Here is a 25320-nt window from a genome sequence, read left to right on the forward strand (position 1 = left end):
AGCGCGTAGTCACATGACCTTTAACCCACAATTGGCATTTCACGTGAGTGTGGGGTCAGCGCGAAATTGCCCCAATTTGGTTTAGTGGACTTTGCTATCGATAACTCTCCGAGAAATCGAGCGGGTTATCATTGCAGCAGCGCATGCTTGTCTGAATTTGTTCAATATTTGCGATAAGCATGCCGTCACTAGTACCTGTTAGAGCATCTCCATATCACCCAGGCGCTCCTTGATACTATGAATGGCCTTCCTCTGAATGGCTCGACGCAGTCGTCTTCCTTCACACCCGGCCAGCCCACTGCCGCCCCGAAGAAGGGTAGGACACGGCAATCCGGCACGGCATGGACTCGATCAGGATGCATAACCTGCAAAAAAAGGCGCAAGGCCTGTGATAAGACCAAACCAAGGTGGGTGCTAGAACTAAACTTCGAATTTCATAACTAATTATCGATTAGTTGCAACAATTGTCTCAAGCAAGGCCGGACATGCGAGGGCTATGGCTCTATATGGGTAGAACCACTAGGTCCATCGGCGCAGGTATTCTCACAGATGGAGACTTCCAAGCGCCGACGGCTCAGTGCGTCCTCGCAGTCTCAATTCCCTTCGCCTGCGCCGTCTCCGCCCTCGGATGCATGGCTCGAGCCTCGGTTATCTCCTGCGCCGGAGACTTCCCTGGGCTGGTCTGTCTCATCTTCTCCTCGGGAGTATATACCGTCCGAGGCGGTTATCATTCCGGTCCAGGATGTAGAGGAATACAGACCTGGCCCGGAAATTGATTTTCATAGCTCTGTCGCGGTGATCCCACAGCCCCAAGGATATATCAGTCATCTCTCAACACATGAGAGTCACTACCTCCAGTATCACATGGAGCAGGGATCTCGACTGTTAGCAAATCTAGAGAGTCATGATAACCCCCTTCGGTCGATGCTAATTCCTAGGGCAATGTCATCACCTCTACTGATGAAGGCCGTATGTGCCGTCTCTGCTCTTCATCTAGCAAATCGCTCCCAAGGATCCGGGGCACATACTGCTGCAGTCAAATACTATAGTGGAACACTCAACGGGCTCCGCACAGCACTGGAAAAGTGTTCAACGGAGGTGTTCCCCGACGACGCCATGCTGGCGGTCGGTCTACTATGTAAATACGAGATCGTGCGTGGTAGCGTGAAGCAGTGGGTTGTTCATCTCAATGCGTTGCAACGTCTAATTGTTTCACGCGGGGGATTTGCTTCAATGGATCGAGATGCAGCTGAGTTCTTGCGTGGACTGTATGTGCAACAACCTGCAGCGTACATTACCGAACGCTAACATAATATATAAACATCTAGATTTGTATATGCCTATCACATGGCCCGAATCTGCAACCGCAATTGTATCATTCCTACAGATATTTCTGTCGACAGTGATATCGGTATCCCTAAATTGGACATATATATTGGATACACCGAGGAAATCCTCAAATTATGTGCACGCATCGCAGAGCTGCCTTCCCTGCAAGCTGATACGTTGGCTCTTCAACTCAGCGTTGCATCCATGTTTGTCTCTCTCCGTTTCTACAATAAAATAATCCAGTCGAATCTCCGTATTAACATCTTATCTAGAAACGAATCCCTCCTCGCCTGGTCTCACACCTCAACCCCTTACATAATTCCCCAGGGAACATCACCAGCAACCCTAACTCGACTTCAACTGGTAGCTGAATGTTTCCGCGACGCAGGGTTTGTCTATCTCCACTCAATCATGGAGCGCATTAGTAGAAACCATCCAGATACCTCTCCCACCGCCAGCTCTGGTACCATTGTCAACACTCAGATGGAGGAGAACCCATTTCCCTCAGCACAAGACTGGGCTCCTCTTATCTCCACGCCGAAAAATGTCGCCGTCTACCGCTGTCTTGGCCGCATTGAAACTTTCCCGCTGGGTGACCACTGCGAGTACTCGGCGCTCACATTCCCGCTCTTTATATCTGGATGTGAGAGTGATGACGTAGCGGATAGGGAGGTTGTGCTTCGTTCCTTGGGCAAGCTACAGGATAACTTTGGGATCGGGAATGTTAAGCGTGCAAAGGAGTTGTTGGGGATTTTGTGGGCTAGACAAGATGCCAACTTTGAAGCTCGGTTTGTTGGGATGGGTCAGCAGAAAAATGTGCATTGGTTAGATATTGTCGAGGAGCTGGGATGGGAATTGATTCTTGCTTAGATAGCTCACGGCAGGAGTCCAGATAGCAGTTTTATTGTATCTATATTTATTACGTTAGAGATAGAGGGTTTATGTTTTGATGAGTCACACGAAGATGGGATGATCAATTATATATATAACCATAAAATATTAAAGTATGTGGTGTTTTCTAAAGTGCTCTTCACACTTTTATATATCATATATTTCGGATAAATGGTATGGGTGGTTCAATTAACCTTAGTCCATCTATATGTAAATACTCAGTTTGAGACTTAAAGAACGATGGATATTGTGTTTATGTACCTTTTGTATAGTAGTTCTATATAAAAGATACCTAATCTTTACAAATTGGTGTTCGGTTATATCCGGCCCCACCCACACGTGGGTCAACCCTGTGAACCCTGGATTCCGCGGGCTTGGCACGGTCAAAGGGAGCTGGCCAGGCGGATAGCCCCGAAACACTATAACTAATTCCATAAAGGGTAAATGCCATCAACGTTCTACCTGTGGAAGTTTTCATTTATCCTAGTACTTTTTAGATTGTATATAAGCTCTTGAAAAAAGTGAAGAGAGAACTTTCACAATTTTCTTTTTATGACTCGCTATATTGCTAGCATTGACGACAATTCAACTCATGCTCGAGATAGATAAAGGTCCTCGCTTGTAAAGTCCCCACTATGACCCAGCAAATCGCCACTGGGGATATATTGTGACAGCTTGGAGGGCGATGGCGTGCTAGGCTATCGATATTAACGGCCAACTCCACAGCCTACTTAAACAATGAATCTCTCCAGGCTCCTCGGCGGATTTCAAAGGATATCTCGCTACTTCCGTCAAGATGACAGCTCCAACATCTTCACCAGTAGAGAGCGTCCCGGGAAAACTCGACGAAAAAACCCCCCATGTCCAGTCTACGACAGGCGATGGAGCACTGCAGTTGCTGGAAGCCGGTTCGCCGAGCGTCCTCGACCCCGCAGCATCTAGACGACTGTTGCGCAAGATCGATTTGTATATCATGCCACTGATCTGCATCGTATACTTCCTACAATATCTGGACAAGATTGCTATCAGCTATGCCAGTGTCACGGGCATGCGTGAGTCAGCGCACCTGCAGGGCAACCAATTCAACTGGGTGTCGAGTATCTTCTTTTTCGGCCAGCTAGCATTCGCCTTCCCCACAATGCGTGTGATGCAAGCATTTCCCCTAGCAAGATACGTCGCAGTCAATGTGACTATCTGGGGCACTATCCTGGCCTGCATGGCCGCATGCAAGTCATTTGCCTCCCTGATGGTCTGCCGCACGCTTCTGGGCGCTGCAGAAGCCTCTATCGTGCCCGCCTGGGTAGTCTTTACCTCGCAGTGGTACCGGAAGGATGAACAGGCTTTCCGCGTCGGTCTGTGGTTCTCCATGTGTGGATTCGCGCAGATGTTCGGCGGCTACGTCGCATACGGTGTCGCAACCCACATCGGTGGGGATCCTAGCGCTGCCCTGCGAGGTTGGCAGGTCATTTTCCTGATCCTGGGTCTACTGACCGTAGTGACCGGCATCCTCTTCTTCTTCTTCCTGCCCGATTCCCCTCTCACGGCACACTTTTTGTCCCCGGAAGAAAAGGCAATGCACGCGGAGCGTCTTCGGGGCAACGGACAGGGTATCGGAAGCAATGTCTTTAAGAAAGCCCAGGTTTACGAAGCCCTTACCGACCCGCACACCTGGCTCTACGCCTTCTGGGTCCTGGCGGCAAATGTACCAAACTCCACTGCCACGAGTTTTGGAAACATCATGGTAACAGGCATGGGCTTCTCGAAAACGGAAAGTCTTCTGCTTGTCACACCCATGGGTGCTTATGAGGTGGTGGCGTTGATTGGCCTGACCTATCTGGCGATGAAGACACAGCGACGACTCTTCTGGTGCATCGTGGGCCATATCCTGGCAGTCGTGGGTGCGATTTTAATGGCGACAACCGACAGAGTGCCGGCCCTTATTGGATACTACCTCACCGGAGGCATTCCACTCGGATGGACGACAATTCTTGGACTCACCAGTACCAATGTGGCTGGCTCAACCAAGAAGATCACTGTGTCCTGTATCCAGACGATCGCCTACACTGTCGGCAACATCATCTCGCCACAGACCTTCCAAGCCAAAGATGCTCCAGGGTATTTGCCAGCCAAGATCTCGATCTGCATCCTGTACTTCATCGTCACACTAGATCTGTGCCTTATCTGGTGGATCTCGCAACGGGAGAACCATCGACGTGACCGGGAAAAGGAGGCATTGGGTGATGCGTACGTCATTCCAGAAAACCATGAATTTTTGGACCTTACAGATCGGGAGAACCCGAAATTCCGTTATGCGATATGAAGATGGGTTTGTGTCCTTGAGGTGTGGATTTGCAACAGGCCCGAGACATATTCCTGTACTTTGTTTCATCTGATTTTGGGCTGCCTATATTAATTAATATTAATCAAAATATACTTATCTTTCATTAATTATACAAGAGCAACAAAAGCTTGTCGGAATATTTATTAGGTACGACCCCTGTTAGCAGCTAAAAGGTTATCTACTAATGTACCTCCTAGATATGTCACTTTCTTCCAGGATACAAAAAAAAACCATACTCGGGACCAGCAAACTATGGTAGTTACTACAGTGGAAAAGTTGGAACCTCTACTCCTACGAAAAGAATGGATGCACGATCTCGCTCAAGCCGTCGACTTCTTGGAATCTTTTAACCTCGCTCATGGGGATTTACGACCTGAAAATATTCTACTTGACCGCAACCGATTAAAGCTATCCGATTTCGATAGTACGGCGAAAATTAGCACAAATTACGAAACTTGCATAGCCCCGTATGGTAGAATACTTAACAATAGCGAGTAAGGAGAATCTGGAACATTTGGCTTTCTTGGCCCTCGACCAGAACAATTTTCTCTCGGATCCTTATACTATTTGTTAAACTACGGCTTTGAGGTTTATGGAGATCGCTGTCTTACCGAGGATCCTTCCGAACATGGTCCTAAGGTTGTGGACTTACTACAGAACATGGAGTTTCCGAAATTGGATGGCAATCCCCCGATTGACGATATCATCGACAAATGTTGGCATAACAAATATGTCACGGTTTCAGAATTAGCCGCGTATACGAAAACACTTTTGACTGAAGGGACCGATGTGGATCAAGCCTGCTTGGGAGAGGAATTTCTTTCGAAAAGGAAATTCTGTGAGGACCTAGAGAAACGTGGACTTCTTCACGCGCTTTCTTTAGGCGAGTCTGAGCAAATTGGATTCACTTTCGATTGGTATAGGCATAGTCTCTTGGCTTGATCCTACAAACTTCATAGAGTCTTTGCGAGTAATGACAGGAAAGCTATATCCGTTAAAGTACCCTTGCTCTTCTACTGATGCGTGTGTTATACTGCGATGAAGCAGACATTATATATTGGTGATCAGCCATTTCCTCTCGGCCTGGAAATTAAGTATATGTTACTGGTGCTACTGTGAGGGATATTCATAGAGCATACAGTATACACGATAAATGGAGGATATATGATATGCAGGACCCACATGGTGCAGTAAAGTATTGACCATTTGCTAGTAAGGAAGTACAAAGAATAAGGATATACGGCCGTGCCTTAGGTAGCAAGTCGCGGAATTCGAAAAAGGGAAGATTGTATACATGAATATCGAACGTATGATCAACTCAGTCCCATGTTCACCTCATCGCTGAGCCCCCATTCCCTTTCCGCCCTTTCCGTCCCACCCGCAGCTCGAGTTGACCACCGGTCGAGATGATCTTGCGAGTTCGCCATCTCCTTCTCGCGCAAGCTGGCGCTGTCACTAGTGGCTACACTTCCTTCGCGGACATGAGATGGTTTGCGGGAATTTTTGATGCTGATGGGTCGCGAGGCGTCTGCTCTATCGGCTACGATAGATACATTTGAGCCCGTGGCACGCCCACTGTCAGCGGGCGGGCCACCAGAGGAGGTCGGCTCTTTGTCCTTGGTACCGCTGAACCAGCGCCGGCGATTGGATTTGGAGGAGGTGGATGGCGCGATGCTCTGTGCATCGGCGTTATCGTCGTTCTCTTGTTCTTTTTGCTTTTCTAGGGCTTGCGTGAGTCCGGAAATGGTTTCTTCGGAGGCGTTCTTGGTGGCTTGAGGTGAGAGGTCCGCTAATTCGGCGTCACGGTACCACTTGCGTCGACGGGTATAGCGATCCCATCCGTCTTGACCGCGGCGACCCTCATTCCACTAGATTTCTGTTAGAAGATAATACAACGAAGCCGATAGAGAGAAAGCACCAACCTTGTTATCATAGTAGATCCATCCTTCGCCGGTCGACCCCTTCGAGTCTGTTTTTCCATTGAAGTTGTCCGCTCCTTCGATGCGCCATTCACTTCCCTCCACCCAGCGCCATTTGGCATCTCCTGTTTGAACATCTGGTAACTCGAAAGAGTCTTTGGGATTCACCACGTTCATATGCTCGTCTGTCCAGGGAGCACGTTCGGCAGGGAACAACGAGTAAGTCCACCCGATACCCAGCCAACGGCGCTGATTCTCATAGACAACAAACGTGAACCGCACACCTGCGTTGTTTCCGCGCCGCCGAGTTGAAATATTTAAGCCTTGCTTTTCGCCCTGGGCTTGGGCCGGGGCCCTTTGTGGATTGCTCGGGGTATCGGCGACGGAGAGACCCGTGGCTGCGGCACATAGGCGACGCACGGCTCGAGACCGCCACAGAATGACACGTGAGACCCTAGCGGGTCGGGAATGATAAGTCAGAACAATAGTGCCGACGGCCATGACAACGCGGCGTGTGGTGAGTATGTAGAATGGAGGTAGAGTCAGACCGATCCAGACAGGAGTGACTAAAAGGATGCGGATGAACAGAGCCGTCAGCGCAGGTTTGGTAGTGGCTGATGTAGGAGTGCGCTGGGTGGATAGGAAGTCGGTGAGGTCGAGCAAAGGCTCGAGGAGGATATTGCATCTGGTTGTGAAGATGCGGAGTGTCTCAACAATTTCATCAAGACTCTTTTGATGACGAAGTGAGCTATCAGGGGCAACTTTGGTCTTGTGCTTTTCGCCTGTTGATGTAGTTGATGACAGAGGCGAGTAACGACGTCCATACATGCCGAGGATCAATGCGACCACGACTAGGATCGGCCCTGCCCAAAGAATGATGGCATCGCTATATAACACGACAGTCCAAAAGGTGGCCACCAGCAGGAAGCTCTGCCACGGATCTCCAGAAGTCCATGTTAGGAGACCAGCAAATTTATTTAGAGGAAGTAGGAACGGGTGCGAGTAGGCTAGGGCCCGAGTGATAGCCGGTGGTGTGGCCACTAAGAGAGGTGATTTGCGATGCACGATGACACTGGAGCGTTGGCGCGAGGTCAGGGCCGAGCCGGTAATCGTTGACGGGGAGAAGGCAGCGACCGTCGGAGGTTGAGAATCCGACTGGCCATGATCTTGTGGGTTCGATGAGGGTGCCATGGAGTCTATCCACGGAAGGTTGTCTGTTTTTCTATTAGTGATCTGGTTCTAGGGAGAAGTATCATCAAATATCATACCTAAAGCTGCCATCCAATCATGGACAGGTCATAGAGGGACAATGAACTCATCCTCTGGGATGAGTGAGGATTTTTATATGATCGTTCGTTCATGTTCGGTCCAAAGAAGATCTGCGGGGAGATCGAAGTTGTGGACATGTGACTCTCGGTATATGGCGTGTGAAGGGTCCTGATATTCGATTTCAGTGATTTTATTGATTTTGGGGGTTTTTTTCTAGAATGGATGTCTAAATAGATGATAGTAGTAAATATTTTATTCCTAACGACTGAATAATCTTAAATCTCAACTTCAAATGACCTTGGCTATATACTACTGTCCTCTATACTCATGCCCGTGCCTGGAGCTCTCCCGACGCTAAAACCCGCAGCCGAAATTTTCCCCTTCTCTTCTTTCTTCCTTCAACCTAAAACATCGTGATCGCCTCCTCTACGGCACTTTCTCAATGGTATGTTCATTGATATCCTTATTCCTCCCATTCCCAAAATTAAAACTAATAATCTGCTAGGCTCACCGCATTGTCTCTCAAGTCGTCGTGACCGGAGCCCGGGTCTTCGGCCGCGCCTTCGCCGAAGCCTACAAGCAAGCCCAGGCGTCCGGCAAATATGCTGGCCAGCAAAAGGCAGCCGGCAAGTCCAGCACCACCTCCAGCGTAACCATCGACGAAGCCTGCAAAATCCTGAACGTCAAGCCTCCGGCCTCCGGCGAACACGACCTCGAACACGTTATGACCCGATTCAAGAAACTGTTTGATACCAACAACCCCGAAAAGGGCGGCAGCTTCTACCTGCAGAGCAAAATTCTGCGTGCACGCGAGCGTTTGGAGATGGAGTTCCGCGAAGTTGAGCGCAAAGCCGCGCACGACAAGGAATTGAAGGAAGGCTGGAACCCCAAGGTCTACAAGGATCAATGAACACGACAATAAGTGCGGTTCTCCGGTTCCCCAGGCCCTCCGGGGTTTCTACGAGCACATCTACGCTTTCCTGCGACAGAAGCCTCCGACTCCAACTGGCTTCTTTGTTTTCGATCTGCTCGTCTTTCTTGTTTTGGCATAGCATGGCGTTTTGGGTTGTTGGAGAAAGACGCCTTGATTTTCTTGATTGGGGTCTTTCTCTCTTATATTTTAAGATGGTCTCTGAATCCCCTTCGCGGGCATCATCTCCGGTCGAAAGTGGAAGTGCTGCGTTGCCTCCATCTTCGACTTTCCCATCGACCTTTCGGTCTGTGTATATCATTTGTGATGCGCCGCGTTCCGTTGACCCCCTTCTCCACTCTCACTCGGAAAGGATTCATGTACAATAGCTATATACTTGCATTAACTTGTGTAATGTCCGATCTAGACTGATTTACTGTTCATTCTTTGCACATGTACATCGTAGTTGTCGGAACCTGCACTCGACTTTTTCCCATTTTTTGCCACCGCCGCCTTCAGAAACATGGTCACGTTGTCTCTGTACCTACTTTTGTCAAGGGGCCATTCCACATTCGAACCACCCAACTAAAACCTGCAGCGGAGAAGATGTAAGGCAAAGCCGATCGGATCGTGGCCACATGTCCCGATCTGGGGGGAATCCCCCGCCATGGCGCCATCCGGAGCGGAGCCGACGGGGGGGGTTCTGCTTTTTTTTGAGAGAAAATACAGGCACTACTACACTTACCATTCGAAGAGACTTAAAAGACTTCACCAATTAACCAATCTCCAAGAGATAACCCATACATCCATAGTCAACTCTTCAGAATTGACAATATTGACCTCCTAAACCACACACCATGCGCCCCTCCACCCCACTGTCCGCGGCCCTGCCGCCGCTGATAATGGGCACCGCAACCTTCAACAACCAATATAACGCCGATCCCTACGCCCTCCCAACAACAGAACTCGTACAGCGCGCACTAGCGCGTGGCATCCGCGCCTTCGATACATCCCCCTACTACGGCCCCGCAGAAGAACTCCTCGGCCGCGCCCTCGCAACAGAAGCCGTTCAAACCAACTTCCCACGGGAGACATACCACCTCCTCACCAAAGTCGGACGCGTAGCGGGCTCCTCATTCGACTACTCACCACAATGGATCAGACACAGCGTACAACGCAGCCTGCAGCGCCTACACACAGACTACCTGGACGTAGTATACTGCCACGACGTGGAATTCGTGGCGGCAGCGGAAGTGGTCACAGCAGTGCGGGAGCTGCGTCGTCTCCGCGATGAAGAGGGCGTGCTACGCTACGTCGGTATCTCCGGCTACCCGGTCGACACGCTCAGCGAGCTGGCGGAGACGATTCTCCGTGAGACGGGCGAGCCGCTCGATATCGTCATGTCATATGCCAACTTCACTTTGCAGAATACGCGGCTGCACTCGCATGCCCTGCCTAGGCTGATTGCTGCTGGCGTTGATGTTGTTCCCAATGCATCACCGCTGGGGATGGGATTGCTTCGTCGTGACGGTGTGCCTATTGGCTCGATGGGCGATTTCCATCCCGCCCCGAATGCTCTGCGGAGTGCTATTCGTAGTGCTTCGGATTGTGCTTCGCAGCATGGGGAGAAGCTTGAGGTTGTTGCGATTCGGTTTGCGCTGGAGGCGTGGCTGCGTGTTGGTGCACAGGCTGGTGGTCTCGGTGCGCCGCTTGCTCGTGCTGCGGACGCTGATCCTGGGTTCTTGTCTGTGGCTAGTATGGGCACGGGGAGAAAGCTGGGTGTTAGCGTTATGGGCGTTAGTAATATCGCTGAGCTGGAGGAGACTTTGCGCGTGTGGCACAGTATCGTTGATGGACTGGAGAATTGGAACGAGGATGACGACGCTTCATATTTTGATACTGAGTTGAAACCACCTGGACTGTCGACTCCTAGCCTGGATGTTCCGACGGGTGATGTTCCCGCGGCGTCGAATATCCTCACGCCTCAGGAGGACCTTATCACGGACCGTGCCTGGTCTCATGCACGCGGGGTTCATATCTTGCAGCTGGCACGAGAGATTCGCGGTATCTTGGGTACAGAGTGGGTTGATTATGTCTGGGCCAGTCCGTCACCAGACTTTGTGAATTCGTTATCTGAGGAGCATATTGCTGCTGTGCGGCGGATCGAGGCTGAGGAGAGCACAGGACGGAAGCCATCTCTTTCTATATCTGATACGGCTATTACGGAGGATCCTATGCCGACACCGCCGTCAGATGTGGAAAAGCAACTTGCATAGAATCCAGAAATAGAACTTCATGAATAGATCGAGAGGCAGCCTTTATGCCTCCTAATATTTTCTTGTATTTCCTATATGTATTTCCATGGATCTGGGTTAGACGGAGATTTCCTGGACGGGCAGGAGGGGACTCAGCAACACATGGAGATGGCCCACTGTCCGATAGCTGAAAGGTAAATTTGGTCTGTGGTCCTAAGCCCGGGCTCCTGATGCTTCAGTCCTCTCCCAGAAGTCGCATGTAGCGCTCCCTGGGTGAGAAGGAAGGCATGGGAAGGAGAGGGCAAAGGAAAAGCAAGAAAGATAAACGCCGACAAACATGGATCCACGTTGGGCGCGAATCTATGATCATCGGGGGGTTTCATTGGAATCACTAACAGCATCCCATGTAGGGACCAAAGAACTGTAAGAACTAAATGCTCGTCGAGGGGGAGCCGAGAAAGCATTAGACGTTGAGGCGCCGGATCGACCTGAACAGACGGTGAAAACAAGATCATCCAGGGTTTGAGATTGTCGAGGCTTATCCACATTGAAACTAGCTCTCGATCAAATAAGACCGAAAACCGACTTCAAGATTCAGATAGCCTTAATCAACTGTAACCGAGGGACAAGTTGACACATTCTGGCGAAATCGAAGTCCGGGAGAGAATCCTAAATAGTAAGTTACTTTTCTCGTCTCAGGCTCAAAGAATGCTCATTCTCGATTTTCCACCAGTCATTCGCTGCGCTTCTCGCCATCGACAAGTAGAAGCACACAGTTTTGCCGAAGCAGACGCGAAGATATCGCCCACCCCACCATACCGCTATTGCACACATCCCTCTCTTCCCCGTCCAAATCACCAAACCATTCGAAGTCAGGGGTATCATCATACAAAATAAAGCATACAAACAGAAACTAAAAGAAAGTCGTTGCGGGCGTAGAAATGGAGACTCAAATTTATGCCGAGGCGAGAAGTTTCTGCTCTCTCCTGTCCAAGTCCGCGTTCATTTGCTCATCGGTCTCGTAACCTGCATGGCGGCGAGCTTGGCGGAGGCTGAGGGTATTAGGGAGTTTCTTGAGGTCGGGTCTCAGGCGTTTGAGTCTGGCAGCACGCTCCTGACACAACTGACGTCTTGTCTCACCTTTCCGAGCTTTGGCAGATTTGGCTTCGGGTCCGGCCGCTTCATCAGAAGAAATATCTTCTGGCTCCGATTTCGTACCCTTCGACTTTGCCTTGGGCTTTTTGGCAGGCTTGCGGGCAGGTGGCGCTGGGGGCGCCGGCTGGGGGGAGCGAGCACCGTCGACGGGAGGGGGAGGAGGAGGAGGAGGGGAGGCTCCATTAGCAGGAGGGGATCCCGGCGGCGGAGGCGGAGGCGGAGACTCCCTGTAACGAGCAAACCTCTCTTCTGTCATGAACACCTGACGGAGTTGGAAGCGTTGTTCGATGTATTCATCAAAGTTCGCTGCAATGATAGGGTCAAGAATGCTCTTGTTCGATCCTTGCACAAGTGCAAGATATTCCATGCGATTCTTCAGGGCAGTGTGGGCATTAGAAAAAGCTCGGAAGATCAATCCAATTTCCTTAGTGCCACCTGAGATGTCGTTGTCTCGGTTATTAGGATCTTCGATTGTGAGACGATCGGGATTGCCGAAATAATAGCCCTGTTTGACATGATCAGCTACCTACTTGGCAGTAATATAAACCAAAATCCGCTCACCTTGTTGAAATATCCTGGAGGGTCCATCCGGATTGCCAGTTTATCATAAGAGAACTGCTTCCCGTAGAAATTGAAAAAGTCAAGCAGGATTGTTCCTAGGTTTGGCTGCATATGGCCCTGGGGCAGATGCTGGAGAATACTCGTGACCAAGCAAGTGATAGAGAAACCTCCTAGTCCACCAGTCGGGACTTCGTTGAGGCCGCGGATCAACAAGAACTGCTTAATTATGGCCAGGATAACCGGCATCATGGGATACTGGGTTTTCCATTTCTGGAATGTCTCGTTGGCGATCAAGCCACTGTCATTGTCAAAAGACAGATCCACTCGCAATCCAGTCAGCTTGTCGACCCACTTGAGAATCGGTACCCGGGCGGAGGCAATGCATTCGATCGAGTTAGGAACAGCAATATTTGTGCTCTTGAGGAAAGCCGAAAACGCGTAGATCTGGCCCTTCCTCTCTCCGAATGTCCGAACCCCCGTGCGTAAAAATGTGTGAGAAAGTAACACCAGATCAATATCAGCCGTGGGGAGATAGAGACCCGAGGCAAAAGAACCAAAGGCCCGGATTGAAACGTTGTGGTATCGTTGTTGGAATGCAGTCTCCAATCGGTTGACAAGATCTGCACGGACAATGTGTTCAAATTCTTGTGGCTTGGCCCAGTGATAGAAGCTGAGAATCTCATTATGCAGCCTAGTTTAGATGTTAGAGAGAAAATAGGAAGAGCGCGAAGGATAGTACTGACTGGGTTCCCACGTGTAAGGAAGCTGGGGTACCCTCAAACCAAGGCGTGCCTGTGTCTTGAGAGAGTGGTTTCCATTGATCGATAACGGAGCCATCGTAGTTGAACCTGCTGGCAGGCTTTCCGGTTTTTCGGGAGTATCCTTTAATCTCATCGTCATGGGTTCGCTTGCGGCTCGCAATGGCGGAATCCAGGACTCCCTGGGCCTTTGGCCCTTTGGGGGCGTTATCAGGAGCGTTGCTCTGAGTATCCTCTGGTTCAAATGCCATGCCGAGAGAAATGAAGTCTGAGTTCTGCTTGACTGCATCCGTCTCGTTTGTCTTTGCGGCAATGTCAAGCCTCGCCTTGCGAATCAGCTTGACAACATCCACCCTTTTGTTTGTAGTCTCGGCCGGAGGCGGTAGCGCAGTGTAGGGATCGGGGTTCGACCACTTCGGAGCAGGAGGGGCTGGAGCAGTGTCTTGCGGCCCATCGAGAGCTAGCGCACGTCTCTTACGTGGTCGCTCAGTGTCGGAGTCATCAGACATGTCCATTTCTGCCTCTTCGCTGTCGCTCAAAGTGGAAAGTTCGGCAAATTTGAGTTCAGGCTTAGTGTCGCCCTCAAGCCGTTCGGGCGTGGTTTCCCTCTTCGAGGACAACAACGGTCGGTCGGAGGTGGCAGGCTTCTGGTACCGGAAAGTGAACTCATGGCGCGGATTCGGACGCGAACCACGATAGTTGGAACCTCCTCTGAACTGGAATGGAGCGAATGGAGGCATTGGCACTTTGAACAGCTGCGGTTAAGCAGCAAAAAATGCAGACGCGTGGAGGAAAGAGAATCAAGAGTTTCCAGTTTCGACGCGCGAAAAAAAAGATCTCCGAAAAAGTCAGGTGGAGGGAAGGCGGTGACGGACTTGATCGCACCTTCCACGTGTGTGCCCACGGGGGTACTACGGAGTTTACGAGACGACATTCATACATGTATGTAGTTTCAAAGATACGTACCTTTCAGATGTCGATTTCTACTGTCTCTTTGAATGTGTCTTGAGGCCATCCTCTAGAATATGAATCAAATCATGTTGCACCGCCATCTCAGCAAAGCTGATACGATTTGTCGCCCATTCCAGCCAATCCTCAGCTCTAGCACCGTTTGCCTGGAGCAAGCCCACACTCACATCAATTATCAGTGGTCGTTCATCACAGTGCCAAAAGGCAGTGGCCCCACAGCAGCTGCAGAATTCCCTATATACCCCTGGTGAACTTCCATGCCGCTGCATGGTCCCTACATTGAACATGAGTGGTGACCCGTCTGCATTAAAGATATTTGATTTGGGCACAAATGCCCAAGTCTGAATGGGAAATCCACTACTCAGTCGACAGCTGTTGCAGACACAGGTTCCTGCAATATATTTTGTACCACCATCTCGCAACCACCATTTGATATCATCAGGATTCGCTCCAGATCCGGTGTAGTATGGAACCAGGAGATCTGGCCATGGCGAGGACGCTTGTAAGGACGATGCATCGGGCTTGCTGATATAAAACTCAACTCCTCCACAGAGGCAACGTGCCTGCAAGTGCTGGCTTGTTGATGTATATTTCACCGGGTTTAGTGATTCTTCTTGGTTAGGGCTCTCGATGCTTGTTGAAGTGTGTAGTCTGCAACCTGTGACGGTGGACTCCGTTCCAGGAAGCAGTACACTAAGCCCGCCGTCACCTGTATCGCTGCTTTGCCAGTGCTCAACCGCTCGGACCGAGGGAACGTTCTTTGCTGCCAACAAACCTGAGGTAACTAGAAATTGTCTCCCAGGTTGCAAGCAAGCAAATACATGGGCACCGCATGTCTTACAGAAAAAGCGGCTCACGTGGTTGGACTGTTGATATTCCTGGAGCCCATCTAAGTTTGGTGGTTCATGCTGGAGGAGATGATACGACGAAGACAACTGCCCAGTCACCATCCGACAACCGTTGCAATGGCATAATTGGAGTTTGGATTGGTCGGTGACGGAATCCAATTGGATAGATAAAGCTACACTTCCGCATATGCAAGCGATAGAAGTAGTCATGGTTTGAGGACACAAATAATTTTGAGATCCTAAACACCCTCGAAGCTAATGCGTTGGCTATGTGCGTAAGCGGGGACAGAAATATGCTCACAAGTGTAACGTGGAACGAGATGCAATGAGAATTCACTCAAGTGTCTGACCCTCAGACTCGACGTATCCCGGAAAGTCACGAGTATATAAGGTCCCGGCCCCATCCCTCCTCCTCCTTCCCCCCACCTCGCCTTTACAACCAACACAACTTCAAAAGCTTCACCAGTTTTTACCACTCCAAACATACAAAATGGGTAAGCATATTCATCTTCCATGTTCCATGTTATATGTGATTTCACAAATCAGTGAACAACCGCGCTTTGCCCCGGCCTGATTTCCGAAATGGCGGGGTCATAGCGGGGTTGTCCCTCGTCGTATTTCACCTTGGAATTTCTTTCAATGCTGACCACTATGATAGGCGACCACGGATGCAGCTGCGGCTCCTCTTGCCAGTGCCCTGCCGGCTCTTGCAACTGCCCTGTACGTGTTATCCCCTCCTTCGATGACGTCTAGCTGACCCCTCAATCTGTCCAGAAGAAATAAATCACCCATATGGGCACGATGATTCGATTTGAACCTCGATAGATATGAGCATGCAGTGAGACGGAGGATATTTGATTTGGGTAGCACCGGACTATGTTCCTCGGGACTGCACGTCATGTCATAAAACAGGGGTCATAGTGAATGACATGCGGTTGCTCAATCACTTTTATTCCTTGTAGAACAAGTACCTTGTGGGAATCAGATCCAAAATTTGGGTCTTCAGATCGGTATGGATCAACCTTGGGGGCTCAACGGCTTGTCCGACATACTTAGATACCCGAAAAGCCCCCCGAGCGGAGAATAGTAGACACATCTAATATACAACATATAGCTATCAACAACCTTTGTACATGGCATCTGTGGAGTACCTCGGTATGTACTTAGATCAAGCCACCCACATCGATTCAAAAACATACAGCATAACCTAGGGGGAATAGACATACTACTAAAGGCCGAATCACCGAGAATCTTGTTTGATACAATATTAGGCATCCTTCCTAACTTAACTACATAGTCCACTAGGTGATCATTCCGCCGTTATATTGACCAGATACGGAAATACTCTTCCCGCCCTTCCACTACGTTTTGCCGATGCGGCATTTTCACTATCTCCAACATCAAACGTTCCCAGACCCCAACACCTGGTGCCGCGCAGAGTCGAATGCAAGAAGAGATAAAAGCGGGACTCGATGCTGCACGAGTCCGAGAACAGTAGTATCAGATCGGAGCCAATCATAATCATGCATAATGCACATCGGAGAGGGTCTGTGATATGCTCTGGTAGCTTCCAAGATGCAGCCTCTCCACTTTCTCGTGCCTTGCTGGTTTGTTTCTGGTTCTCAGTCAGGTCCCAAAGAGTCTGTGCCCGTATACAATGAGGCCCAAACGCCCGATATCGTCGTTTCTATGCCACGTACATTGCACGAGCTAAGATACCTCTCAAAGTCTGTGTTATCAGATCTCGTCTCTTGTGATTGAGAATACACGGTTTCTTTCTCTGAATAGATATTCCCAAATGCAACATATAGTGAAATGATCAAATGCCTGTCTCAAACCGACTTGGGGAGCTAATACAACCCCAACATGCAGGTGCACCTCATAGAGCGTCTCGCCCGTCATACAGTTTTGGTACACAAATACTCCATACCCCAAAATCAATCAAGAAAGAAGCGAAAGCCGAGACACCCTGGCGCGACTCCATCAGGTGGGTATGAACATACGTCTCAGGTAATCCAGGGCTACCAATGAGGCCGGAAGGCACCCCTCCTCCAAGGTCCTCAATCCGCGCAAACTTCGCCTCATAGGCTGCCACGACGATAGTCCGTCCCGAAACCGCTGCAGGCGCCAGAAATTGCATATTTGGCCCTTATTTGTTGGGCATTCTCCATCTTTTCTTTGAATACGACGTTTACCCTAGTTTACTTCAGTACTTACCGTCCACATCTCGTACGCTCGTTGTACGTATGACTGTACTTATGAGATAATAAGAGGCCCATCCCGAAACCAGTGGATCAAACATGGCATGCAGATCTACGTCGTAACCGAAACGTGGCCGTCACCGTGGCATGATGAAGGTCTTCATTTTAATTAACACAATAATAGGAAATGTTGCCACTGCCATATAGCTACTATATTCGATGTCTTATATGCCTTTACATAATAGCCCTTCATATCATACGATCAATGAAACACGTATCCAAAGTTCAGTCGAGATCTAAAGGTAAGCATTTCACACATAATATAGGCAAAGATGACCATATTTGGCAAAGCGTAAACAACACATGCAATTGCTCCACAAAATGAACCCTGCACAGTTCTTAGTCTTCGGACTAAGTCAATAGTCCAGCCATATTCTTCGCAGGAACCCGGTCCGAGCACAATGCAATCTGATCTACTCCGTACATAACCTGATTAACCTGATCATGTTGTACTCACTATAGTACCGAGCAAATACCGAAAGAGAGAGATAATATTTAGACTTTGCAAGAAAATAGATCGGAGACCAACTCTTTCACCGGTCTCTGTGCCATATCTGTCCGAGAGGGGCTTGGGACTTTAGAGATTTACATCATAGGCAGACCCCGATAGGCTGCTCTTTATTGGCGAGCGGTAGAGCAAGCTGGATATAGTACTTTTTACAGCGGATAGCGCGTGAGAATAGGCCGAAGGACATGATAGGTGGCAGGCTGATCGGGGTTGAGGGGATCCTGAGTAGGATGCAGGACTGGGCTCATTTGACTCGACCACGCGATACGATGGAGTGTGGACGGGGCGCCGCGACGTCTTAGATTGGATGGAGGCGCATGATAGATGGGAGAATAGAATTATCCGCCGTGTTATTATTGATCGGGGATAGAGTAGCAGTTGTGGATTTCAGAGGTATAAAGCCGGCCTCATATCCTGCCCTGGTAGAACTTTTCTCTTTCTATCCAAGCAATCAATATCCAAACACTACTCTCAAGCTTTTTTCAAGGTTCCTTACCTACCAAATCTATATTCATCATGTCTCCCTGCACCTGCAACTGCTGCTCCGGCGAGTGCAACTCCTGCGCTTGCTCCACCTGCACTGTATGTCATTACTTACTCACTCCGGATCCTATAAGCACCATCACTTGGAGTGGGATACAACCCTGGGACAAGAGATAAACTAATTGCTTTTCTAGCACTAAGCCAGCTCACAAGCCTTCACCACTGCCATCTTCCTCCCATACAACCCATACCAGACCCGGGCTCCCACTGCTATCGAACTAGCTGGGGTGCGGGTGTCCTCGTTGCCGAAGTTATGAGATAATTCCATTGTGATTGTTCATGACCAAGATGATTGTATGCTAGGATCTGGGGATAGGGCCTGGAGCCTTGTGGATGGGGTGTTAAGTTTATATAGGTTCAGATTTGACCTCATGTATGTTCTTGTGATTTAGTTTTCAGACAACTATAAACCTGGTTATATTGTGATCTGTGATTTCTAGTTGTATCCAATATATGCTCCTGTAAGTGCAATTTGATCTGTTCATGCAATGACCCGTCCGTCTACCTGCATTGGCACCTTTGAGATATGTTGTGTCGAACTCCGATCACCGAGAGACAAATGCATACTTTGATACTACATGCGTAAGAAACAACAACAGTCGTGTACAAAAGCGCTCAAATTGCAATTCATTCCAACCAATGGGATGCATATGAAATAAACATTCAATACACATGTATTAACAGATATCTAATCTAACATCGCCGTCACAACTCGTCTTTCGAGCGAGGCGCGCCATTACCTGCCTCCTCACCACCTGCACAAGCAGCCGGCGAGGTAACAAGCATAGAGTACACGCACTTCTCCTCTTCCGCTGTCTTCAAGATTTTGTTCTCCTCACCGCACTCCAAGATGACCTTGGTCGACCGGTTAGGTCCATTCCAACAAGACTGGCCGCGATTGTACTCAATAGTCATCTTCTCAACGTTGACGACCTCGCCAGCCGCGTTGACTTCCTCCACGCTCGTGGTTCCAACATTCGAAAATTTGCCCATGGACACGGAACTGCCTCCCTTCCTCTGGTTCTGCTTGGTCGACTCAAGGAAGCAGTGCTCGTACGTGTACTCACCTGCATCCTGGGTGATGCATACTCCCCTAAGGGCGCGGAAGATGGAGCTAGGGCCATAGTCCTGCTCAAGGTCTGCACGCTGGTCGCGTAGCTTGTTTTTGAGACTTGAGACAGAGTCTTGCGCGGCCTTGAGGGCGTCGCGTGCTCGGGTCACGGCCTTGGATTCCGAGGAAGAGTTCTCATCAGCCTTGGGCAAAATGCCTTTTTCTTCAAGGTAGCCCTTGACAGAAACGACCTTGCCCTCAATGAAGCTGACAAGTGATGGTGGGAGATAAGCAGCGAGCTTGTACACTACATTTGCCCGTTAGTAAGCTACACTAGGTGTCATAAGAAACCAAGGAATAACTTACCTAGATCCGAGTCATTACATCCATCCTCCTCGTTTTCCCAGTGCTCCCAGTTAACTCCGCTGTCCTCGCCGTCGGCCTTGGCAATCTCGTCCAAGTCACGGTCCACGGCACCGTTCGCACCATCAGTGCCTTGCTCACGAGCAGCATAGTCCTCATAGCTACGGACCGCACGCTTGACACCCTCGTCATTGAAGTTGGGGTTATATTCGACCTTGAACTTAGCCAGAATATCCTCAAGCTCCTTCACCCGCTCGCGGGCTTCATCCCGCTGGCGACGCACGTCGACCAACGCATTGCGTAGTTCATCAACACGGACCTTGGCCAAGTTGGAAAGGGCAGCGACCTTGCCTTTACCCTTTCCAGTGCGGACCACCTTACTGTCCTGCTCCTGGGCGAGCTTCAGATCAGCCTCAAGGTTCTGTTCCTTGAGCTCAGCACCCTGAACCTCGGCCTCTAGCGCGGCGATGTGATCCTCGATCTCCTTCTGCTGGCGACCGGCATCGACAAGTAGATCCTTCTTCTTCCTCAGGGCAGCAGTCATCGACTTTTGACTCTGCTCTTCCTGCTTCCGCCATTGCTTGCCAATCTCCTTGCATCGGTCTTCACACTTCGTGCCCCCAACGCGAGCCCACTCGTCGCTACCATCACAGCACTGCTCATAATCACAGATACCATCGTTGATACGCTGGAATGGAACGTATGATGGCCGGTGGCCCTTGTTTTTGCAGTAGAAGCCCGGGAGGGCGAGTGCGGTGTCCAAATCGCTATTTCCAGGTCGATCGGCCACTGTCAGCGGCGAATTGCGTGAGATATGTGCGCAGGCAGATGTGCCGGGCTCATCGCTACCGTCCGGGCAGTCACAGTAGTCATCGTTGACGGCCGAGAAGGGGATTTGGACCGAGGGATTCGAGATACAAGTGAATGTTGTTGAGTCCTGGTAGAATTTGGCAACTAAGGATACTATATTAGTATAATCTTCAAAACAAAGAGGATCAATTGCCTATCATAGATCACTGCTACATGAACTGGCTGCAGAAACACTAGATCTAAAAGACAGGGTCCAAATACTCACATTCTGGGCCCAAGCCGCGGGGACGGGCAGGCTTGTCACTACTAGCCTGGGCCACCGACCCAGCGGCAGCCAGCAACAATAACGACTGAGGGAGTCTCATGCTTGAGGCATTGAGCTTTGTTTGTGGAGGTGCGGAGAGAGCTTCTGGCCAGCTGTTGATAGCGGGCCCGGGCTGGATCTAATCGGCGCTGAGTCAGCACGCTATCTTTCTAACTTTATCGTGGCGAGGTGAGAGTATCTTACATCAACCGCATCGCAAACATGGGTAATGACGGTGGCAGGTGAGTAATTCTGTTACAGATGTGCTTACAGAATTGAACTTTCTAACACAAGGCTTTCTAGTATTCCGACTCGCCGCGAGCTCGTCCGCGAAGCAGCTCGTGCCCCAAGCACGGCGCAAGTAAAAGAGACCCAGCGCGAGCAGCAAGAACACTCATGGACTACCTGTCCGCTCTCCCACAAGTCCCTATCCCGGCCAATAGTATCAGACTCAGTCGGGAATCTTTACAACAAGGATGCTATACTCCAGTTCCTGCTCCCCGGCGACGATGTCGAGGGCATTAGCTCCAAGGCCGACTGCGAAGAGATCCTGTGCGGACGAGTAAAGTCGGTCCGGGATGTGGTTGAGATGAAATTTGAAGTCGATACTGAGCTTACTGAGCACCCGTCAGGCCGTGCTTATGCGCCCCGCGAGCGCCGCGAGGGCTGGATCTGCCCGGTCACCGCAAAGCCGTTGGGCCCGAGTGTGAAGTCTGTGTATCTGGTGCCGTGTGGACATGTGTTTGCAGAGGAGGCTATCCGACAGCTTAAAGGCGACAAGTGCTTACAGGTAAGAACCACATCTTGGATACAAAGTGGGGATAGTGGCTGACGTGTGTGTGCTAGTGCAATGAGTCCTACACCGAAGATAACATCATTAACATCCTTACCACAAAAAAAGAAGACAAGGAACGTCTGATTGCGCGAGGCCAGAAACTTGCCCAACAAGGGCTCACGCATTCTCTCAAAAAAGCTCCCGGCTCAAAGAAGCGCAAGAAGAACGCCACTGCCGAGGGTGTCACTGATGCTCCCGGCACCATAGAACCTGCTGGCTTGATAGTACCTAAGCAATCCTCGGATACCAAAAGCCGAAGCAACACTTCCACGCCGGTGCTTAGTACTGCTTCTAGCAATGGAATCAAGAACGCTGCTACTTCTTCGCTCACTGCCCGTGTGTTGGCGGAGGAGAATGAGAAGAAGAAACGCCGGAAGATGATGGGTGGGAATGAAAATCTCGACAGTCTTTTCACCAAGAAGGATACCGGGTCCAAGAATCGTGATTTCATGACTAGAGGATTTTCCATATCATGACCTAAGAGTGTTCCATCTTTCTGCTGCGCAGAGGTAGAAACTAGGCCCGAATCAAGTGCCTTTGCTTTTCAATGTCACACAAGGTCGTGGGGGAGTTTGATTTCTGGAGTTCATAGGGCTTTTAATGTTCTTCAATGATTGATGGTGACTGTAGCGTTGTACGCTGGAGCAATGATGATAATGATGTACAACATATGAAATGCGAGAGATCGAATAACGTGGTAGGGCCTACTCCGTAGACCTAAATCAGATCGCATTAGAGGGGCTGTATCAGGTGATGTGCAGGGGGTGTTCGTTTTGGGCGGTTAGTGAGGCATAGCTATTGGCAGGTGGTGAGTATATAGCGGCCCTGTGCTGGCAGACCCCATAGATAGATAGTTCGGGGTGAGGGAGCTTCTTCCTTCTCCCCCCATCTCGGTCAATATCATTGCTTCAAAACCATATTTTTCTTCATCGGCCGATTCTAGACCATCAATAGTGGGGAAGAACACACCTTACCAACTCGTGCAATACCCACTTGAACATCCAAATGGCGCGAATTTCAGATCTCATCCGAGATTCAAAGCTTGAAACACAGTTTCACGCGGGCTGTACAGTCCACACTTTCCAAGAGCCAGATCCAAACTCTGGCTGGCGTCTTGTGACTCGACTCAAGTATTGGCACCATAAACAAGATATCGGATTTGGTGGATTTAGTAGGGTCTACTTGGAGAAGTGCATCGGAGGAGGGCGCCAAGATGGCGCAGTCAGAGCAGTCAAGCAGATCTCGATCAATACGCGAGACAAGATCGACTATAACCGTGAGTTGGAAGCAATTGCTAAGTTCTCACATCCTCGAGTTAGTCTCTCAAATCAGTCTTTTCCGAGAATGTGTGTTAACTAGAGTAGTACAAAACACGCTTCGTCAAATCATTCGGATGGTACGAAGGTCCCAATCAGCTCTTCGTCGCCATGGAATATCTCGAAATCGGTGACCTTGCCACGTATCTTGATCGAAGACCGCCAACATCGCCATTACTTGAGAACGAGGCGCAACAAATTGCATATCAGATCCTCGATGGTTTGAACATGATGCATCGCCATGAATTTGCTCACCGAGACTTGAAACCACACGTGAGCTTGCTCTTTAGCTTTGGAAAAGAGATCTTCTACTAAGCCGGGACTAGAATATCCTTATCAAAAGACACCCTCCCGGCGATTGGTGGATCAAGCTGGCAGACTTTGGTCTTGCCAAACGTGATGAAGGATCTCATGGGTATTCATCGACGCTGAAAGGAACACATGGATATATTGCCCCTGAACTTTGGAAGTTTATTGATCGAGGCACTGATTATGCCTCTGATATATGGGCTCTTGGAGCGGTTACACACGAGATTCTCACCAAGAAACCTGCGTTCGCGAATAACGGATTGCTTTCAGTATACAGAAATCAGCAGCGTTTCCCAGACACCATGCTCATCGATGCTGGCGTGAGTCAAATGGGTGTTGACTTTGTGGTTGCCCTGATGCGCCTGTTCCCCAATGATAGACTATCTACCGCAGCTGCCATGTCAAACCCCTGGATACAATCACAAATACCTCAACCTGTCATGCCCACGATAATAATTGAAGATGAGCTACGAGCTCCCTCCATAGCTTCAACAATTACGGAAGAGTTTGCGTCCTGGAATACCAATCCAAAAGCACTCTCGGATATTCTCGATAGCAAGCCTCGTTCAACCACCACAAAGGTTCCAATAGACAACACTCCACAGCAGACTAACACGACGCAAGAAACTTGGAAGTATTCTTCGCAGTATTCTTCGCCGCAAATCCCTCAACCCACCGTATCCACGAGAATCATTGCAGGTGAGCCACGAGCTCTATCTCTAGCTTCAACAATGACGGAAGAGCTTGCATCCTGGAAAACTATTCCAGAAGCACACGAGGATATTCAACAAAGCAGGCCTAATTCAACCGCCACAGTGGTTCTGGTTAACAATACCCCAGAGCAGACCACCACGCCACAGGAAACGGGATTAAACTCTTCTGGGCAGACTACACTGCGAGCTGTTTCAGGAAATGAAGCCGCGACTAGCAAGCCTCTCCCCTCAACACTCAGACGATAGTATTGGGCTGGCGACTCATTGTATCGCCAAGGACGATACAAAGAGGCAGAGCACATGTTCCGAGAAGTTCTTCAAGGGCGAGAAAGCATACTAGGCTACGATCACGAACAAACACTAGATTCTGCCCATTGGCTCGGTATCACGATTTATCGCCAAGAAGGGTACGAAGAAGCAGAATACTTCTTCCGACAAGCTCTGAAAGGGCGGGAAAAGGTATTAGGCCATGATCACGAGAAAACATTGGAATCTGCATACTGGCTTGGTGACTCGTTCTTCCACCAAAAACGACATAAAGAGGCAGAGAGAATGTTCCGGCGGGGGCTTCAAGGGCGAGAAAAGACAGTAGGCTATGTCGACGAAGAGACAGCGCATTCTGCACACTGGGTCGGACACTCGCTCTTTTATCAACAACTGCACAAAGAAGCAGAAATCATGTATCGACAAGCTCTTCGTGTGAGAGTGAAGGTGCTAGGATGTGATCATCAACAAACCCTCTGTTCTGCACTTTGGCTCGGTCACACCTTTATTGAACAAGATCGGTTTGAAGAAGCACAAAGGATCTTCTCGCGAACGCTTCGGGGCCGAGAGGAGACGCTAGGTTCCGATCATAAAGATACACTGGAGTCTTTATACTATTACAGTTGTTCCCTCGATCAGCTGAGATATGCTTCGGTTGCTCCCTCGATCGCCTGAAATATATATAAAAGAAAAATGTCACCTACGTAGAAGCTATATTCCGATAAGCTCTTGAGGGGTAAGCAATGGCATTGGACCATAATCATGAAGCACTACTCATCACTAGAATGTACTTAGAGAATACCAATGCGAGCCTACCAGCCTGAATCAACACCTCTTT

The 25320-nt window shown here is 49.6% G+C and overlaps 10 protein-coding genes across 10 annotated transcripts; 7 read left to right on the forward strand and 3 right to left on the reverse strand.

Annotated features, from left to right (window-relative positions):
- Positions 1 to 237: 237 nt before the first annotated feature.
- PEX2_015780 (Zn(II)2Cys6 transcription factor) lies at positions 238 to 2199 on the forward strand (the record flags this gene model as incomplete). Its single annotated transcript, XM_016738854.1, has 3 exons — positions 238 to 407; positions 456 to 1268; positions 1329 to 2199. 3 exons carry the CDS (start codon positions 238 to 240, stop codon positions 2197 to 2199), a joined length of 1854 nt encoding a protein of 617 aa, XP_016602371.1.
- An 817-nt stretch (positions 2200 to 3016) lies between these two features.
- On the forward strand, positions 3017 to 4540 carry PEX2_015790 (allantoate permease family MFS transporter; the record flags this gene model as incomplete). Its single annotated transcript, XM_016738855.1, has 1 exon — positions 3017 to 4540. One exon carries the CDS (start codon positions 3017 to 3019, stop codon positions 4538 to 4540), a length of 1524 nt encoding a protein of 507 aa, XP_016602372.1.
- Positions 4541 to 5874: 1334 nt separating this feature from the next.
- Positions 5875 to 7671, reverse strand: PEX2_015800 (PEX28-32 family peroxisomal membrane protein; the record flags this gene model as incomplete). Its single annotated transcript, XM_016738856.1, has 2 exons — positions 5875 to 6429; positions 6484 to 7671. The coding sequence occupies 2 exons, from the start codon at positions 7669 to 7671 to the stop codon at positions 5875 to 5877; spliced, it is 1743 nt and encodes a 580-aa protein (XP_016602373.1).
- Positions 7672 to 8191: 520 nt separating this feature from the next.
- On the forward strand, positions 8192 to 8659 carry PEX2_015810 (import motor complex subunit PAM16; the record flags this gene model as incomplete). Its single annotated transcript, XM_016738857.1, has 2 exons — positions 8192 to 8194; positions 8255 to 8659. The coding sequence occupies 2 exons, from the start codon at positions 8192 to 8194 to the stop codon at positions 8657 to 8659; spliced, it is 408 nt and encodes a 135-aa protein (XP_016602374.1).
- Positions 8660 to 9516: 857 nt separating this feature from the next.
- PEX2_015820 (D-arabinose 1-dehydrogenase (NAD(P)(+)) ARA2) lies at positions 9517 to 10935 on the forward strand (the record flags this gene model as incomplete). Its single annotated transcript, XM_016738858.1, has 1 exon — positions 9517 to 10935. The coding sequence occupies one exon, from the start codon at positions 9517 to 9519 to the stop codon at positions 10933 to 10935; it is 1419 nt and encodes a 472-aa protein (XP_016602375.1).
- Positions 10936 to 11869: 934 nt separating this feature from the next.
- PEX2_015830 (putative topoisomerase family protein TRF4) lies at positions 11870 to 14128 on the reverse strand (the record flags this gene model as incomplete). Its single annotated transcript, XM_016738859.1, has 3 exons — positions 11870 to 12574; positions 12631 to 13321; positions 13374 to 14128. The coding sequence occupies 3 exons, from the start codon at positions 14126 to 14128 to the stop codon at positions 11870 to 11872; spliced, it is 2151 nt and encodes a 716-aa protein (XP_016602376.1).
- Positions 14129 to 18291: 4163 nt separating this feature from the next.
- PEX2_015840 (uncharacterized protein) lies at positions 18292 to 18779 on the forward strand (the record flags this gene model as incomplete). Its single annotated transcript, XM_016738860.1, has 2 exons — positions 18292 to 18556; positions 18652 to 18779. 2 exons carry the CDS (start codon positions 18292 to 18294, stop codon positions 18777 to 18779), a joined length of 393 nt encoding a protein of 130 aa, XP_016602377.1.
- A 443-nt stretch (positions 18780 to 19222) lies between these two features.
- On the reverse strand, positions 19223 to 21106 carry PEX2_015850 (uncharacterized protein; the record flags this gene model as incomplete). The annotated part of the gene is made up of 3 exons (XM_016738861.1): positions 19223 to 19875; positions 19935 to 20885; positions 21007 to 21106. 3 exons carry the CDS (start codon positions 21104 to 21106, stop codon positions 19223 to 19225), a joined length of 1704 nt encoding a protein of 567 aa, XP_016602378.1.
- A 161-nt stretch (positions 21107 to 21267) lies between these two features.
- On the forward strand, positions 21268 to 22356 carry PEX2_015860 (replication termination factor 2; the record flags this gene model as incomplete). The annotated part of the gene is made up of 3 exons (XM_016738862.1): positions 21268 to 21287; positions 21349 to 21835; positions 21892 to 22356. The coding sequence occupies 3 exons, from the start codon at positions 21268 to 21270 to the stop codon at positions 22354 to 22356; spliced, it is 972 nt and encodes a 323-aa protein (XP_016602379.1).
- A 529-nt stretch (positions 22357 to 22885) lies between these two features.
- On the forward strand, positions 22886 to 24464 carry PEX2_015870 (serine/threonine-protein kinase; the record flags this gene model as incomplete). The annotated part of the gene is made up of 3 exons (XM_016738863.1): positions 22886 to 23194; positions 23245 to 23469; positions 23523 to 24464. 3 exons carry the CDS (start codon positions 22886 to 22888, stop codon positions 24462 to 24464), a joined length of 1476 nt encoding a protein of 491 aa, XP_016602380.1.
- Positions 24465 to 25320: the final 856 nt, after the last annotated feature.

The sequence above is a fragment of the Penicillium expansum genome, assembly GCF_000769745.1.
Source record: "Penicillium expansum strain MD-8 chromosome Unknown contig46, whole genome shotgun sequence".
Taxonomy (NCBI): Eukaryota; Fungi; Ascomycota; class Eurotiomycetes; order Eurotiales; family Aspergillaceae; genus Penicillium; species Penicillium expansum.